The following is a 19,206-nucleotide window of genomic DNA, read 5'->3' as shown; positions in this document are numbered from 1 at the left end:
TAGAATAAACACTGCATCCAGGTCTTTCTGACTCTATGGATTGGTTCTTTGTTCTCTAATATAGCAAGAATATAACGATGAAAGATGTCAGGGTGACTTGAATCCCATAGGAAATGCAAAACAATTTTTGTCAAGATCTTCAGTGGTCCCTTTGAAAGGGCATCTCATTTTCTTTCTCTGCATCTGCCTAAGTATTGGGGAGATTCTGGGATGAAACCTGAAGTTCAAATGGCAAAGATCAGGGGAAGAGGGGGTAAAATGAGACTGCAGAATTTTAGCTTGTTAATGACCAATGAAAACCTGCTTAGTTGGTGTTCCTCTTTATTTTACTCTTAACTCTTATGATTGAACACCTCATGTCTTTGGGATCAGCTTGTGGGAATTTAATGCCATATACCTCAATTGTTTTTCTTTTTCTTTCTAGTGTCCCAAGATAGCAAAGAGCAGCTTGGGTCTAGGTGTGAAAATATACTCATGGAAGGTGAGTTAGAATCAGTAACACTGGGGTTCAAAGTTAAAGGCGTGTTCTTAGGAAAAGGGTGAGGAAAACCTTAAAAATAAACAAAAGTTACTAGAGTTGTAACAAAAATAAAGGAGAAGATGACACCACAGTTACTTGTTAGAGAGCAAATCTATCCTGAAGCTGTAATAATAATGACTATTCATAGGGTACTCTACAGTTGACAGGTCTCCTGCTTGCACTATTCCTGTTTGCTTTCCTCAGCAATCCTCTAGTATGTGGGCATCATTGTCCCATATTATGTAGATGGGAAAGTGAGGCTCAGGGCCACACAGCCAGGAAGTGGCTGCACCTGGGCTTGAGAAGAGGTGGCCTGACCAACCACACTGCTCCTTGTCACCTCTGCACGAAGGTCTGCACTGGGGCTTGTTGTTAATGAAGACGAGGAGGAAAATGAAATCACTCTTAGCTTTTAGCCAGCTGGATTTGAATAGCAGGGGAGCCAATCTCGTTTTTAGAATAGGAGAGCAGGTGACAAGTTCTCCCATCTGTGTCTCCACATAGGCAGAGAGGGTCTGTATCTGTCTGTGAAGTACTGACCTTGGGCATTAGCTAAAGCATCTAGTGTAGTACCTGGACCAGATGCATCAGCCTCACCTGAGAACTTATTAGAAATGAAAATTCTTGGACCCCACCCCACATCTACTGAGTCGGACTCCAAAGATGGGGCCACTGTTCTGTGTACAATTCTATAATACGTCATCTGTATGTTGTATTGTGTGTTCACCACCCCAAGTCAAGTCTCCTTCCATCACACATTCTCTTCTAATTCTGCAGATTTATAATTCTAATCTTATTATAAATTCAGCTTTGCAGTTTAGGCCGTACTCAATAAGCACAATTCAGTTACATAATTTTGGGACAGGAATCCATGAAATATCAATGGTGCTCCCATTAGAATCAGGAACAAGACAAGAAGGCCCACTCCCACCAAATATATTTGGCATTATTTTGGAAGTGAATGCAGTAAGTTAAAATATATATATATTAAGATATGTATATTTAATATTGGGGGATGAGGAATTAAATTATCATTATTAGAAAATGTTATTGTGAACCTAGAAAATCAGAGACTTAACTTTATAAAAGAAGTCATTAAAGATCTTTCTTTTGGATTTCAATAGAAATATTTAAACAGAAACACACTCATATGTACAAAGATTTAGGGGAAAATGGGTCACAATGTAAATGCCCACCAGTAGGGGGAACACAGTGGAACTTAGAGTCAACCAATAAATAGCATGAGAGAGCTATATTGATTTCTATTGAATCAAAAAGGTCCACCGTAGATCTTTAAAAAGGTTCAAGTAACTCGCAGAAAAGAATGTACAGCAGGATTCAGTTGAAGAAGTATGAAGTGTGTGTGTAAATACTTGTGAATGTTTGTATGTAGACACATCGGGAGCAGGAGTGTCATTCTGTTTGGCCCAGTACTAATAATGACAGTTATTTGCAGGGGCTTCTGCTAGAGTGAGGTAAGGGATTCAACCGATTCCCCCTCCCTGGAGAGAGTGGCAGGCAGGGGCTAGCTGCAGCAGCTCTAGGAGGGCCCTGGAGCTGTTGAAATTGATCTTGGTATCTCTGTTGCAAGGCCACTTCGCTGTGGCAGTGGTTAAGAAATCAGATGCCAACCTCACCTGGAACTCTCTGCGAGGCAAGAAGTCCTGCCACACCGCAGTTGGCACTTCTGCGGGCTGGAACATCCCCATGGGCTTGATATACAACCAAACGGGGTCCTGCAAATTTGGTAAGTGTGTTCTGGGAGGTGGTGTGGCAGCCCCTTCCTTGGGCCTGTGTCTGTGTAGGGGACAAATTCAGTTCAATGACTAGCAAGGGGTGGCATAAGGGGCTGGACAGACTGTGGGTGAACTTCACATGTCCCTAAGCAAGTCCTCTCCTTTCTCCTCACCTCCTTGCTTCAAGGAAGAGGCTTGGCCCAAAGGGCAGACCTTGGGGAAAGGTCTTTATGTCACTCAGCTGGCTCAGGGAACAGGCCCGGGGTTGCAAAGCAAGAGTGGGTGTGTGTGCATTATTTTTCCAAACTGGCTGCTTTTTAAAATTGAAAATTTTACACCAGAAGGTCCTTAAGTGCTTTAACTTTCACTTTCATCCTCATGCTTCTTAGGTTCCGGTATTAGTCATTTTAGCAACATTCTTGCTATACCTAAAAGGCTCCTGCTCCCCTGCTTTCCCCAGCCACCTGACACATCCCAGCCCTGTGTGAACCCCACCACCTGCTCTCTTCTCCCTCTGCACCTGAGCAGCTGAGCATGGCTGGAAATGTCCCGGGGTGGAACAATTCCTTCTACTGGAAATGCCCCAGATGCTGGCCTCAGCACTCAGGAGCACTCCCACTGCTTCTCTGCGCCACATCCCTGCACTTCCCAATAATTATCCCAATGTTCTAACTGTTCACACACCCCCACCCCACACCCATCTACCACCTTTTCTCAGCAGATGATCTCATCTGCACCTGCAATAGGCAACTGAAACCGCCAGAAAGGGTCCCCGCCCCCCTCGACATTCCAATGCCAAAGCTGTGGCCTCCTGATAGCTGTATCTGCTCAGCCTCCCTCCACAGCCCAGCCAATCCCTCTACCAGTCAGTAATCAGGTGTGGGCCCCTCCCTTGTTCCCCTCTGCAGAGCCTCATACCCTCAGTCAGTACTTCTCCCTCTGGTATATCCAACAGTTTCTTTCAACAGGTAAACACACCCAGTGTCTTCCATTTTTACAAATCCCCCCCTCTCCCAACATTCTCCTCCAGCTCCTGTCTTCTTTCTCTGCCCCTTTACTCCCAGGCTTATTAAAAGCCTGGCCTGAGCCACTCCCCTCCCAGCCACTCCCTGCCCTCTGGCTTTCTGCATCATTCCACACCAAGAACTCTGGTCAAGGCTGCATGACCTACCTGTTGCTTAACTGGAAGGGCATGCTCCAGTCCTCTTCTACATGACCTCTCTTTCTTCAGATCACCCTAAAACACTTATCTCCCAGCTTTTGTGGACACACACTAGCTTGGTGTTTCTCCTACCTCTTCAAAGTCCCCCTTTCCCAACCTGGTTAATAAATGTCTGAGTTGCTGAAAGCAACCCCCACCCCACTCCCCAAACCCATGCCTACAGCCTTGACTGCCATCTAAACAAATATTGTATGTAGGGAGTTAGGCACATAGCAAGCACTAGATAAATGTTTGCTGCTATTAATATTATGTCTATATGTTGATACTATCAAGTTTTAGTCCCTAGCACAGATCTCTCCTTGACCTCCAGACCAGTATATATGAACTGTCTCTTTGACGTTATCTGCTTAGATATCTCAAAAGCACATTAAGCTCAACCTGCCCCAAATGGAATACATCATCTCTGCCGAGCCTGGTCCTGCCCCTGAGCTGCCTAGCTTGGTGGAGGACCCCACAGTCCATCCACTTGTCCCAGCTGGGAACCTGGGAGCTGCCATCCTCCATACACCCATCCATCACTAGTGATGTCAGTTTCTCTCCTCTACACCTCCCTCCCTCCCAGCTGTGCTACTCTAGTCCAAGCTGCCCTCATCTCCCCTTGACCACTGCAGTAGCTTGCTGCATGCACCCACATCTGCCCTCGATTTCATCCACCCTGTTGCCAGACCGTTCTTTGAAAAGAGCAGATCTGATTATGTCCTGGCCAGGACTGTCTAAAGCCCTTCAGAAGCTCCCTATTGCTCTAACAATAAAGAACAAAATCTACACCAAAGTGTAGAAGGTCACATGTGGTCTGGATCTCTGCTCCTCCCTACTCACTCTTGCTGTGGGTGGTCCAGCCCCAGTGGCCTCCATTAAGCTCTCTAGGCAGTTTGCCCCTCTCCCCCAAACTCTGCCCTAGGCCTCTGCAGATGCTGCTTCCTTTGCCCTTTACTTGGGTAATTCCTATTCATTCTTCATCTCTCGACTTGAGGCTTCTTTCTGATTCCCAGGTCTGCACGGGGTTCCTTTATCTGCGGCCTGTGGGATCGTATTTTCCCCCGCGGAGCAAAGGGAGAAACAAATTCAATGTGTGATTGCTTGGGTTCTGACTGCTGTCTCATAGACTTGGGTTCAGGAGGGTAGGTCCTCACTGTGGTGCTCTGGAGCCCAGCACAGGGCTTGGTGGCTGGGCCTTTCGGGCTCCTTCTTGGCTTGGAGTCATGATGGCAGACCCTGTAAAGAAGGCAGGGCAGCAGAGGTTGGAAAACAGTGGGACATGTTTTCCAATTTTGTCCACTCTTAGGATTAAATCTATTCCCGCTCTTCCTGTGCCAGGACAGGGTGGACTTTTGTGGACTCACAGACCCTTGCCCCAACTTCAGCTAGTCCCCCTTCACTTTGCTCCAGCTGCAACTTAAAACAATTTTTCATAAGGTTCCTATTTTGAATAATATGGTACCAGATACCTGAATGTGTCTTTACATCATCAGGCAATTCTAGGGACAAAAACCTGAGGCTTTCTTGCTAACACAGGCGGGAAGAGCTGACCTCCTGTTTCCTCCTGCACAGATGAATTCTTCAGTCAAAGCTGTGCCCCTGGGTCTGATCCAGAGTCCAGTTTCTGTGCTCTGTGCGGCGGCGGCAGCAATGCAGCCCACAAGTGTGCTCCCAACAGCCACGAGAAATACTACGGCTCCAGTGGGGCATTCAGGCGAGTAGTGTCTGTGCACCACCTTTCTCTCTGGCACCAACCCCATGAACCTCTTGTCCTTTCACCTTTTTCCCAGCATCTGGGTGCTGCATTTAGGAGGAGCCAGAATTTGGAACTAGAATTGCAAATTCCCACTGGCCCCAAGGACTCAAGTTCAGCCCCTTTCTGGAGCCCCTCTCCTACAGACCCAGCAGGCTGAAGGCACCTGGGGAGAGGCAAGATGATGGTCCAGGGAAAACCCTGGTTCTACTTTTGTCCCTTTCTTCTGTGTGATTGTGCATACATCATGGACTCCTTCAGAGCCCCAGTTTAAAATCATAGGAGGGACAACCTACACGTGCTTCTTACACCTGGCTGATGAGTCCATTTTAAAAATAGATATCCCTGGGCTCCTTTATCCCTGCAATAAATATATATTGAGCACCTAGTATGGGGCAGGCACTAGTCGAGGTAGAGGGTTATTGCAGCAACAAGACACACATAGTCCCCATCCCCTGGGTCCCCTGAGAGTAGGACAATAAACACATAAATAAAGGACAATCACTTGCTGACTGTGTAAAGAGGAACCAAGGTGGGTGATGTGGCAGTGACATGGGTAGGGGACAATTTTGGAAATAGTGGTCAGGGAAGGCCTTAGCAAGCAGGGAGACCATGTGATCTGAGGATTAAGTATTGAGAGGGAATCCAGCCCCAAAAAAATCTGGGGGAAGAGGAATCAGGAAGAAGGAATAGCAAGGACAAAGGCCTGGGGCGGGACAAATCATACTGTAAGAAGGTCTGAGTAGAGCACAGGAGGGGGGGGGGGAATCAGGCGTGTGAGGAGGCTAGAGCTGAGGCATTGGCTGTTTTGGTGGCCTACTGGCCTGGCTAAGAAGGTAGATTAATTCTAAGTACGATGGGCAGTGTGGGACTCTTTGAGGCAATAGGCTATGCTGTGTGAAAGGGTTGTATGCCTGTTGTGGAGAATGTGTGAGCTTCTAGAAAGGACCCTTTTATTCATCATACTGCCAGACAACCTCGTTCTGCCTTCTCCAAAGTTTTATCTCTTTCATTAGCCATACATAAATTATATATTTTCACAGATCCCACTACAGCAATCTTATATAATAAAAGCCTAATATGCTGAGTGTCCAGTCGTCCAGTTGTCCATTCAACCAATCAAAGCATAATATGCTAATGATATGCTAAGGCCGCTAAACCGCTCGCTATGACGTGCACTGACCACCAGGGGGCAGACGCTCAGACTGGTAGGTTAGCTTGCTGCTGGGGTCCGGCCAATCCGGACTGAACAAGATGGGCCAGACATGCCCTGGAGCCCTCCTGTGGCTCCTCCCCAGCTGGCCAACCTCCTGTGTCCCTCCCCAGTGCCAACTGTGCACTGGTGGGGTCCCTCGGCCTGGCCTGCACCCTCTTGCAATCTGGGACCCCTCAGGGGATGTTGGAGAGCTGGTTTTGCCCCAATCCCGCAGGCTAGGCCGAGGGACCCTACCAGTGCACAAATTTATGCACCAGGCCTCTAGTATATGCTAAGTGTTAAACCTAGGCTAAAACAGTTTACTTGTTCTTTACATTGGAAGGTGCAGTGGTATTAGGGTTGAGAGTCCTATTTTGGTACTATTATGATATATTAGAGGACCTAGAATCGAGTTCTGTCTCAAACCGTGACCTCCCCTCTTTCCAAAAGGAAGATGAACACACAAAGAGCAAACACCTCATTCTCCCCACCACCTCCTACCGGCCTTTTCACTCTCTATAGTTTCCCGACTTCAACAGCCCTTCATTCCTACTGACCTGTGTTCCATTGATTCTACAACCCTATCCTGTTCTCATCCTTCCTCATGTCCTTTTCCCTCTCTGTACCCCATGTCCATTCCACGGCAACCATGATAATTATTCCCCTGCACATATCCTCCTCTCTCGGCTGAACCACAATCTTGGGTAGGTCCAACATTCCACTACTCAGTGCCTGCTAACTGGTCTCCCTTTAAAGCAGGGGTGGGAAACATCTGGCCTGAGAAATCATTTGGTCTGGCTCTGCCAAGGTATTAGAGGTGAGTTAATTAAATGTTTAACCAAATATAGCAGGCTAATGTTTAAGTTGATAATTCTGTATGGCCTGCGAATGATGTTATAAATATCCAAATAGCCCTTGGCAGAAAAAAAGGTTCCCCACCCCTGCTTTAAAGTAATGAGAACGCAGCTTAAATGAGTCATATGTTTCTAAGTCCATTCACCACCCCATTCTCCTAAAAGATGATTCCATACTTTTTCCTCTCGTCAATCCTCCAACACTCCCTCCTCCATCTTATCAGATCTTTGTTTCCTATTTCACTTGAGGAAATTGAAGCAATCAAAAGAGAAATTCCACCCTGTTCCCAGTGCTACATCTACCCATGTGCTGGCATCGGTGCCCAGAGACCCTGCCCTCCATCCTCTTATTTGGGATGGCCAGGCTGTTTCCTAGCAAGGCCCAGTCCTGAACCAGCATTGACTGCCCCTCCTCCAGCCTCTTCCAGGGCATTGCCCCAGCACATCTCCCTTCTTTCTCCTGCATCATCACATTTTCTTCTCTACTAGATCATTTCCATCAGCTTACAAACATGTTGCCATTTTTTCATCTTAAACATAAATAAGCAAAACCTCTCTTGATTTTCCTTTCCTTCCCATCTCTCTTCTCTTTACAACGAAATTCCTTGAAGAAGTTCAACATCCTTGCTCACTCCAATTTCTTTCCTTTCAATCCTCCCAGAACCCAGTTTACAAATCTGTTTACATTCCCCCAACCCCAACCAACAGAATTAGTTTTATTATTGCTTTTAAATGATCTAAAGAAAACAGTCCTCCTCATTGTTGGCACATGGGCAGGCTGCTCCCACCACATCTACCCCTTGGTGCACCACATCCACCAGCAGCTGAAACTGCACTTGTAAATCACCGGTGACCTCTGTGCTGCTAAATAAATCCAAAGACCTGTTCTCAGTCCTTGCATTATTGATCTGCCAGCATCACTGGCACCACCGATCACTTCCTCCTCTTGGATACAGTTTCTTCCTTGGCTTCAGGACACCACACTCTCTTGGATCCCCTCCTTCCTCTCCTGTTACTGCACCTCAGCCTCTTGCTGATTCTACCTCACTTTGCCAGCCTCTGCTGAAAGAAAGCCCAGCAGTGATTTCGGTGCTTCTCTGGGAAGCAGGAGCACATGCTGGAGTAGGGGTGTTGGGGAGAGACAGAGGTCTCTGGGAAGTGGGAAACATTTTTGAAGCCATTGCTCTATAGAGTGGGGAGGTGGCTGTCGAAAGCACTAGTTGTCACACTCAAGCACAAATCAGAATCTCCTCAAGTGGTTGGTAAAACACAGATCACTGGGCCCCGTCCCCATAAGTTTCTGATCCAGTAGGTCCAGGGTGGGGCCCGAGAATGTGCATTTCTAAGTTTCCAGCTGGCACCCAGGCTACTGGTCCCAGCTCAAGCTTTGAGAACCATGGGTCTAGAAGAGAGCAAGGAGAACAGGAATGCCCAAGTGAAGTTCATCACTGGGGAGGTCTCTGGTCTACCTCACTGCTGAGGTGCAGACATACCTGAGGCAGATGATCATGCTCATTCGGGACTGGGGTTGTATGAAGGGGCACTAAAGGAAAGAAACAGGGCAAGTGAGCTTAGGAAAACTGAAGGGGAGTAATAACCATAGCCAAGTATAGAGAGACCTGATGCTAGGAGAGAGAAAACTGGCGAGGTGCTCCTCATAATTAATAGTTAATAGCAATTTACATCTGAAAATGTCATAAAACTGATGTTAATGTAACTCATAAAGAATGCACCTTAACCACAGACAAACATTTTTCAGGGGATTAAGTGTGAACAAATATCTAGTGATGCACATTAACTTTTTTTAAGGCCGAGTAGACATATGGGTGTGATAATACTCCTTCAAAATCACACCCTCCATGCTGATTTTACTCTCTGATGTGAACTTTGATCCAACCAGAGAGTCATTCTTGAATATCCCTGTTAATAGGAGAATATGAGTTTCTCCTCTGGAAAAAATGATCAGTGTTCAAAATAAGGAGCATTAGAAACTAAATAAGCAGATTTAAAAAGAAATTATTACATTTCTCCTCTAATTCCCAGGGACAGCCAGGCATTACAGCTGTGTGCGTGGAAGTGGTCAGTGTTAGATGTGCCAAGCGGACTGGGTGGAGGGGTGTGAGCCTCTCAGTGACTCCCTTTTGGTGTCTCCCCCCCACACACACACCTCCTGTTGACCCTCCTCACTGACCTGGCCCTTGGTGTGCAGGTGTCTGGTTGAGAAGGGAGACGTGGCCTTCGTGGAGCACCCCACAGTCCTGCAGAACACAGACGGTATGTGCCTGCTCCGTCCTTTCCGCCCTTGGAAAAATCTGAGTTTCTCATGGGAAATACTCCCCAGGTGGGCTGTCAAGGAAGTTTATTTAAGTCATTAAGACTCTAGTGACTTTGGCTCTAACATTTTTTTATGTAGGAAATGAGAAAATTCTTCGTGTCCAGTCAGACTTGACAGGGTTGGTTATCACATTGGCCTTGAACCCAACTGACAAACATGCGGAGGATGCACGTCTGGCTCTGTTGATGCACAGGCATCCTGACATATTCTGGATACATGTTTTTAACAGTTATATGTATTCAAAATATATTGTCCATCTATGAAAAATCTCGCCTTTTTACTTTCTTAATGATGTCTTTTTTATGAACAGAGATTCTTTATCTTAATGTAGTTCAATGTATCAATCTTTTCCTCTTTGGTTAGTGCTTCTTCATGTCTGTTTAAGAAATCTTTGTCTTTAATGGGGCTGAAAAGCACTAATCAGAAAGGTAATGAACTTATGAGTTTATGAATATTTCTCTTGTGTTTTATTTTAAAAGCTTTATTGTTCCTCTGTGTCTCTGTGATTCTCCAAGACACGGGTGGTTGGTCACATCTCTCAAGTGAGGGCACCTCGATGAAAGCTATCAGTTGTCCTGGTTTCTCTCTTGACAGGAAAAAACCCTGAAGACTGGGCTAAGGATCTAAAGCAGAAAGACTTTGAGCTGCTGTGCCTCGATGGCACCAGAAAGCCTGTGACTGAGGCTCAGAGCTGCCACCTAGGCATAGTCCCAAATCATGCTGTGGTCTCAAGGAAAGATAAGGCAGATTCTGTTCGCAGAATGCTCTTCAACCAACAGGTATGGCAACTGCATGCTCAGCTCGCAGACCTGCACAGACACACCCCAGCCCAGTCTCACTCTCTTCCTCCCTGGGCAGTGGAACTTGATTCTTGCAGCCCTTCCTCTGATGAAAGCGGAAGGCGTCTGGCTGTGTTCACTTCTTGCTCTGGGCCATCTAGGATATCACAGTGGACTGGAAAAGCCTGACATGTGGCCATCTGAAGTGTCTCACCAAGACTCATTCCTCTTTCTGAGCAGAGTCATGGTACCTGTTGGGCTTGTTCTGTCACAGACATAAGGGAGTTAGCTCAGTGCCCTTCACACTACACTGAGCCGTATGTGGGAAAAGCAGAATGGAGGTTACCCTATCTGATCTAGGTAGATCTCAATGTGTTTCCTGAACCTGGCAAGCTGAACACTGTTTTAGGCTTCATGAACGTTATAAAGCCAACATTCAGATAATTTATGACGTTTATAGGTAGCCCGAAAGGGCTGATGCTATTGAGTAGCGGGCATGCATAAATCAAGTGATTTTAGGGAACACCCAGAGCCTTGTCGAGTAATCCATGACTTGGCATATGCTGCCCACACATTTCAGCTAAAGGACAACTCAGGGAGAGCTGGCAAAATCAGAGGCTCTTGGTCACAGACTTTTGAAGGATTGGGTCCTTGGTTACAAGGGAAGTGAACAAAGGAAGAGAGGGGAGGGGAAGAAAGAGATGGAAATGGGTACCTGGGGCAGGTCCAGAGAATAGAAGAGGCAAGGTAGCAAGGGCTCCAGGAAGCAGCAAGACATACAAGTATGACCCAGGAAGTTGAAAGCACCAATGACTGGTGGAATAGTGATATAGTGGCAAACTTGGAGCCCTTTCTGCTTAGCACTTGCTTAACATACATCATCTCATCATTTACGAAGGAGTTAACTGAGGTTCAATAAGCTCAGTAAAGAATTTTCCTAAGATCACATGACAAGGAAAAGCGAGGGTCAGGATTTGAATCTAGAGGCCATGCTTTTTGCCATTTTCCTATGGTGCCTCCAAAAGTGTTGCTGTGTTCCAGGTTTCCTAGGGGCTACAGCAGAGCAGTCCAGGAGACTCAGGTCTTTTGAGGCAGAATACACAACCCTGTGCTCTCTGGCACTGCCATCACTTACTGTCTGTCTGTCTGTCTGACCCAGGAGCTCTTTGGAAGAAATGGGTTTGAGTATATGATGTTCCAGTTGTTCAGATCCTCAACCAAGGACCTGCTCTTCAGTGATGACACGGAATGTTTGGCTAACCTTCAGGACAAAACAACTTATCAAAAGTACTTAGGACCAGAGTATCTTACAGCCATTGCTAATGTGAGGCAATGCTTACCCTCTGGTGAGTAGAATAAAACACTGAGGAGCAATAATGTCAGGGGCCAGATAAACATGTTTGTATTAAGGACCATCACTGCCGAGCCCTGGGTAGGTACTAATAGGAGCACAAAGATTCAGAGGGTTTGTTCCTGGCACTGCAGGAGGATTCAGACTCACCAATGAGGTGACTTAATTAGACAACAGTATAAAACACTAGCTGAAAAAAGGCCAAAGCATTTGAAGGAGACAGAGCATGCAATAGAACTTGAAATCATTTGGAAATTGAACTTGTTTACATTTATATTTCTTTTCTTTTTTTTTTTGCTAAAAAATAAAAATGTATGTATGTGAGCACTTCAAATGTAGGAAGAAGGTTGGGAATGACATGTATATACCACTCAAAGGATCAATTTTCAAAAATTTTAAGTAAAATGTAAAAAATAATAATAGAAACAAAATATAGTTAACATGCTAGTAGGTCCCTTCTATCTAGAATGGCATAGATGCCTCAAAAAGAAGTAAGCTGGAGAAATAAAGTTAGAGCTTGGATAACCCAATTATTGGGAGTGTACCTGAATTTTTGTTGAATTATTTCATGTGTTGTAGATAATGAGAGCAGGAAAGGAAGGACAATGTAGGTGGTTAAGGATAGTACTGACATTACTGAGGGGAGAGAGTGCTCGTTTTTAAAAAATCTTTACCGCCTACTATTTGCTTTTAGAAAATAAGAACAGAATTGTGTTGAGTAAGTACAGGCAGGACCTGAAGGTCTTTCTCTCATGTTATGCTCCACAGAACTTCTCAACGCCTGCACCTTCCATGGAAGTTAAAAAGTGATGAAAGTGGACAACTGCAGAGATGCTCAAAGCCTGCAGATATCATGGGGCCACATTCTCAATTGTCTGTATGTGGATCTGTGTTAATATCTTTATAATTATGTGCTATACCTGATGCAAAAAATTAAAATGAATAAAAATTATCTTCTCAGAAAATTTCCTTAAATGTTCTCACATTTTTTTTTGGGAGGGGGGGGAGAAAACTATTTCTTTGTACTAGAATTGTGCTTCTGATTTTAAATTGTACCCTAAAAGCTCATTCCCTTCCTACTTTTTGATTATTCTACCTAAGAGTCAAGTCATTTAAATATAATTTATGCAATAAATCTGTCTGAAGGGAGTCTGAGTGGTGATTATGCATCAATGTGTATAGTATCAAGTACTTACATAATAAAAACAAAGGATAAGGAATGAGTTTATTTTAAAAACATTTTTACCATTTAAATTTTACAATGTCAAGTGGAATCAAACTGCTGATTGAGATTAATTGAAATATATTAAAATATATTAAAGGGATTGCAAGAATCCAATCCTACTACCCTTTTATGGTCAACTTCCTCAAAATGTGATTTATACTCTTTTCTTTATAGTTAGTTTCTTATCTGAGATTTTACCATACCTATCTATTATATAAAAGCCTAATATGCAAATTGTCCTCTCGGGAGTTTGACTGGGAGACCAGGAGTTTGATAGCTCACTATGACGTGTGCTGAACACCAGTGGGTGGTGCAGAACAAAGGAAGGCCCCAGCTGGCAGCCAGAAGGAAGGCCCCCAATCAGCCCTGATCGCTAGCCAGGTTTAGGGACTCTACCTGTGCATGAATTTCGTGCACCAGGCCTCTAGTTATTATCATAATTCTAGCTTATGGTAGTGTCTCAATGAATGTGTTGAATGGGAACCTAAGTTATATATTGTTAAATGTCAATTTTATGGGTGTAGACTTTTGCCTATAAAAGAGTAAATAGCATAGGACTTGCCCTCTTTTCATTAACAACTAAGAAACTGGACAAAATATACAAAACAACTGTCTTCAAACTGTTGGACAATAACAGCGTAGGAATATGATTCCTGAAAGAAGGGAAGGAAAAGAGGTGAGTAGAATGCTGACTCTACTTTTTGCCTAGAAGAAATTTCTAGCTCACAGCACAGAGAGAGGGGACCCAAGAGAGCCCATTACATTGAGTTGAGGAAGCAGAGATAAGAGCTTGAGGAAGCCACAGTGATTGGAATTTATAACAAAAGAGATCTGATAACAGTCTCCTTGAGTCTTTGGTGAATTACTAATTTCCATGTGTGTAAATGAAATTGAAGTTCATCAGGCCAGGCAAAGAATAACTCTGAGAGACCTATATCCTGAACAATTCTCAGGGCTTCACAACCAGAATGAAGAGACCTCATTGAAAACCTAAGGATTTCACTGACGGTCATGCCTTGGGTATGGGTCTAAAATTGCTGTAGATTAAGGGCTGCTTTATAATAACTGCCCTTTCTGAGAGTGAAACTAGTCTTGGTAGGATAAAGCCAATCTGCAAGTAACTTAACTACCTTCTAAAATAAACCTCAATAATCATTAGAGGGAGACAAGAAAATCTAAATATCCAACAACGTGTTATATATATATAATGCCCAGTATCAAACACAAAAATTACCAGATATGCAAAGCAGCACAAAATGTGACCCAGAATCGGGAGAAAAATCAACCAATAGAAACACAACTAGAAACCACAAAGATTAATGTATTCAGACAATGAACTTGAAAAAGTTTAACAACTGTTTAAACACACAAAGGATTTAAATGAAAACATGAACATAACACAGAAAAAAGTGCAAGGTTTAACAAAGAACCAAAGAAAATCTAGAGCTGCAAAATTTTTGATTTTCAAGGAATTTGTCCATTTCATCTAAATTGTTTACTTTTGCCATAAAACTGTTCAAAGTATTTCCTTATTCTTTTAATATTTATAGGATGTATAGTGATATCTCTTCTCCCATTCTCCATACTGGTAATTTGTATTTTACCTGTTCTTTTTTTTCTTCAATCCTCTTCCAAGGATATTTTTTTCCATTGTTTTTTTTTTTCAGAGAGAATGGGGGGCGGGTATAGAGATGGGGGGGGGGGAGAGACAGACAGACATTGATTGGTTACTTCCCTCATGTGCCCTGACCAGGGCCAAGTATCGAGCCTGCAGCTGAGGTGTGTGCCCTTGACTGTTGAATCAAACCCAAGACCCATTGGTGTGCAGGCCAATGCTTTAACCACTTAGCAAAAGTGGCCAGGGCTCTGTTCTTTTTTCTTAATCTGTCCAATTGAACTTTGCAAAAAACAAATTTTTGGTTTTATAAATGTTCACTATTGTTTGCCTATTTTCTATCTAATATTCTGTCCTTAGAGTTATTTACATTCTTCTACTTACTTTCCATTTCATTTACATTTTTTTTCCCTTGGATTCTTAAGGTGCAAGCTTAGATCAATTACCTAGAACATTCTTGTTTTCTTAAAAAAATTTTTTTAATTGATTGATTTTTAGAGATAGAGAGAAGGGGGGGGGGTGAGAGAGAGAGAAAGAGAGAGAGAGAGAGAGAGAGGAGAGAGAAAAACATCAATTTCCTGTTCCACTTATTTATGCATTCATTGGTTGATTCTTGTGTGTGCCCTGACCCGGGATCAAACCCACAACTTTAGGGTTTGGAACAACACTATAACCAACTGAGCTAACCAACCAGGGCAGAATATTCTTATTTTCTAATATAGACATTCAAAATTATAAATTTCCTTCTAAGTACTACTTTAGTTGCAGCCCATAAATTTTGGTCTGTTTGCCTTTCATTATCATTCAGGTAAAAATTTTAAAAAATACTTTCCAAAAAAACCTTCTTTGATCTATGATTTAAATATTATTTTTAATTTCCAAATATTTGGCTATTTTCCAGATATGCTTTTTTATTAATGTCTAATATAATTCCTTTGTGGTCAGAGAATATATCCTGTATAACTTCAATCCGCTTAAATTTATTTATTTTTTTACGGCCAGCAGATAGTCTATCTTGGTGGATGTTCCATGTATACTTGAAAGAAAACATGTGTTCTATAATTGTTGGGTGTAGTTCTATAATGTACAGCTTTGTAGTATATACTGTGGCTCTATAAACAACAATTTGGTCAAGTTGGTTAATGTTATTGTTCAAATACTTTGTCTTGACTTATTTTCTATCTACTTTTTTTCCATGTAATTACTGAGAGAAGAGGATTGAAATCTCTAACTATAAGTATAGTTTTGCTCATTTCTCCTTCCAGTTCTATCAGATTTTGCTTTATATATTTTGAGACTCTGTTAGGTGTATACACATTTAGGATGGTAGGCTTTCTTGATGAATTGACTCCTTTATCATTAGAAAATGTCCCTAATTATCTCTGATAATACTTCTTGTCCTTAGTCTACTTCATTGGATATTATTAATATGACCACTCCACCTTCTTTTTTTTTAAATTAGTGTGTGTTTGGTGTATTTTTATTATTTTCTTTTAATCCATCTGTGTCTTTATCTTGAGGCGGGCTTCTTATAAAGAGCATATAGTTGGGTATTTCTTTTTTCACCGAGTGTGACAATTTCTACCCTTTTAAATGATGTGTTTAGTTCATTTATACATAATGTAATTATTACTGTTTGGTTTTTATCTGTCTCAACTGTTCTTTGTGTCTGCTTTTTTTGCCTTTTACAGGCATACATCAGAGATATTGTGGGTTTGGTTCAAGATTACCACAGTAAAGTGAGTACTGCAATAAGCGAGTCATAATCTTTTTGCTGGTGGAGGGTCTTGTCTTCAATTTGTAAAAACATGCAACATCTATGAAGTGCAATACAGTGAGGCACAATGAAACGAGGTATGCCTGTATTAAATTAATTATTTTTTGGTATTCCATTTTCTCTCCTCTATTGCCTTATTAGCTATTCTTTTATTTTTTAATGTCTTTTCCAAGATTTGCAGTATACATATTTAGCTTAATACTACTATCAAATAATGTTATATCACTTTGTGTATACTGTACGATCCCATAATAGTATAGTTCCACTCCTCCAGTGATGTGTGGTAACAACCAGATCTTTAAGGTTAAAAAAAAAGGCCCTGATTTGTATCATTTGCTAGTGTTATGGAGTACGTACTTTTGTCATGGGTGATTTCAAGCTACCAAAGTTATGTCAAGGAATTCAGAGTTGGGAAGAAATACACACACTCAGCATTTAAAGCCAACACAAGCTGACTACACTATTCCACTGATTTCCCTCTTTTACCTTTTGTGCTCTTTTTATCATATATTTCACTTCTACATGTTAGAAACTCCGTAATACATGTTTATTTTTTTTATATCAAGTAATCTTCTAAGGAAATTTAAAAATGAAAAAAAAGAAATCTTTACTATTTACCCACATGTTTAATGTTTCTGGCTCTCTTCATACCTTTGCGTAGGTTACATATCTTAAGTGTTTTGTGGGCATATCTTTCCAGCATGCTTTCATAGACTGTAGAGTAATTTCTCTCATTTAATTTTTTCTTGTAATAACTTTGTATAGTATTTGACCATGGGACTTTCTGTTGCTCAATTTTAAGTGAAATTTGCTTTCTTGAACTTTTAGAATAAGGCTATTTTTACTTAAAAACATATTAGCTTGCTTTTTAGGGTTTTTTGATTTTATTCTCTTGTCCACTTTGGTCTAGACCAGCCATGGGCAAACTACGGCCCGTGGGCCAGAGAAATGAATAAAACTGAAAAAAAAAAAAAAAAGACCGTACCTTTTTATGTAATGATGTTTACTTTGAATTTATATTAGTTCACACAAACACTCCATCCATGCTTTTGTTCCGGCCCTCCGGTCCAGTTTAAGAACCCATTGTGGCCCTCGAGTCAAAAAGTTTGCCCACCCCTGGTCTAGACCTTTTTATTTCATCCTTGTCCCTTTCTTTGACAATTTTGATTTCACTTCTAAATAGTGTTTCCTGCTTCAGACTGCTCCAGATCCTTTAGTACTTCTTGGGAAAGGTATTTTCATATCTAGTCATAGGTCATCTCCTTGCAGGCTTCCCCCAGAAAGTCACAGGCATGCTCATCCTTTATGCTGGGGGTTCTAGGAACACTATCTCCTGGAGTTTCACCTGCTCAAAAGCCCTCAGGCTCTGTTGTCCAAAGCCTTGGAGAGCCAGGAGAGCCAAACGTAAGTCTTGAGTGACACAGACCTGAGGGCTGAAGACTCTGATCCAACGGGGACCTTTCTCTGGTGCTGGGGAAGAGCTGTCAAGTGCCCTATCTCCACTTCCTTTCAATTCTAAGAACTTGGAAAGAAGACCAGAGCAGATGATTAATGGTTAGCATTCCAACATATTTGAGATATTAATGGATCCCCTTTAAGGATTGATAAAAGCTTGGGGCTCTCACTGTGGTATCAGACACACACACACACACACACACACACACACACACACACACTACTTGGTGTATAATTTTTATGTATTCATATCTCCAGTCCAGTGATTCTCTGCAGCCTTACACCACGTGCCCCTGGGCTGAAAGGGTGGGGACAGAGGCTAGTTAACCTGTTTTTAGCAGATGCTAGCCCATGGGACTAACTGTTGTTAAATTACACATATAGACAAGTGACATATATTTATGTAAAAGACCTGTCAGTGGGAACATTTAGAATAAGTAAAACATAAGATAATTCAATTGTAGAAACTAATAGTGGACACCAATTGTCTACAAATCTGTACAGGTCAGAGGTTTATTTTGGAACAGTAAACCAGGAGAAACCAGGTGGAATTTGCTCTTCTCTTCCAGTAGTGAGCAGGGACATTAAACAATGGTGTTTGCTTTGGGGGCAATAGAGTGATCAGTGATCTGTTTGTTTTGGCTTCAGACCACTAGACTCTGCTCAGCTTAACCAGTTGCTACTCATGGGCCCACCTGATGATCTTGGGACTTGACTTCTTTTGGTGAAAGTAACGGGAAGTGAAATCCCTAAATAATTTTGGAAGAAAATAAGAATGACACTTTCCAGAAACTGTGTCACAGGATGGTTAAGGACAACTGAAGACACTGAGTCCAAACTCCTATGTTCTAGCTTTGCTTGCCTGGCTGGGCACTTTCCCAGTTATATCCTCTCTGGCCTTCAGTTTTCCTCTCTGTGAAATGAGCTCATTGTAGCAGGTGGTCTTTCAAGGTGTGTTTTGCTGAAGAGCCCATTAGCAATGGGGGGAGCCATGAAGAAATGAGGTGGAGTTACTTATTATCACTGAATGTGCCATCAGTACTTGGTCCATACCAGGTGTTCTGTGATAACGATAGTCATTTATATCTATTGGTGACTGCTACATGCCAAGAAGAGCCAGCACTTTAACACATCTTCCAAATGACCCTAGATGGTATGTATTCATATTCCTTTTACTAACGAGAAAACAGAGGCTCAAACAGAGAATTAACTTGTTCAGCATCATGTAGCTTCTAAGTGCTCTAGAATTCAAACCTAGGAGTCTCTGACTCCAATTTCATACCTACTTTACCCCACAGATTGCACATAATATCCAGTACTTGTCCTTAAGAATGGACAGGTAATAAAAGGAGTGCACAGGTAACTGGTACACAGAGAAACAATACTGCGAGGCTCTGTCTGCTCTATTCT

At 42.5% G+C, this 19,206-nt stretch overlaps 1 protein-coding gene across 1 annotated transcript in view; it reads left to right on the top strand.

Annotated features, from left to right (window-relative positions):
* Nucleotides 1-12,872, top strand: part of LOC308529831 (inhibitor of carbonic anhydrase-like) — a 30,230-nt gene extending 17,358 nt beyond the window's left edge. Inside the window, exons 10-16 of the mRNA XM_081106176.1 lie at nt 425-481; nt 2,112-2,267; nt 5,030-5,171; nt 9,469-9,533; nt 10,189-10,373; nt 11,533-11,719; nt 12,493-12,872. Of these exons, the coding sequence (XP_080962302.1) occupies nt 425-481; nt 2,112-2,267; nt 5,030-5,171; nt 9,469-9,533; nt 10,189-10,373; nt 11,533-11,719; nt 12,493-12,527 (827 nt within the window). The 3' untranslated portion in view covers nt 12,528-12,872. The remainder of the gene's footprint in view (nt 1-424; nt 482-2,111; nt 2,268-5,029; nt 5,172-9,468; nt 9,534-10,188; nt 10,374-11,532; nt 11,720-12,492) is intronic.
* Nucleotides 12,873-19,206: the final 6,334 nt, after the last annotated feature.

This window comes from Myotis nattereri (assembly GCF_964212035.1).
Source record: "Myotis nattereri genome assembly, chromosome: 14".
NCBI lineage: Eukaryota > Metazoa > Chordata > Mammalia > Chiroptera > Vespertilionidae > Myotis > Myotis nattereri.
Note: the sequence above shows the minus strand (reverse complement) of the source record. Positions and strands in the feature narration are given on the sequence as shown.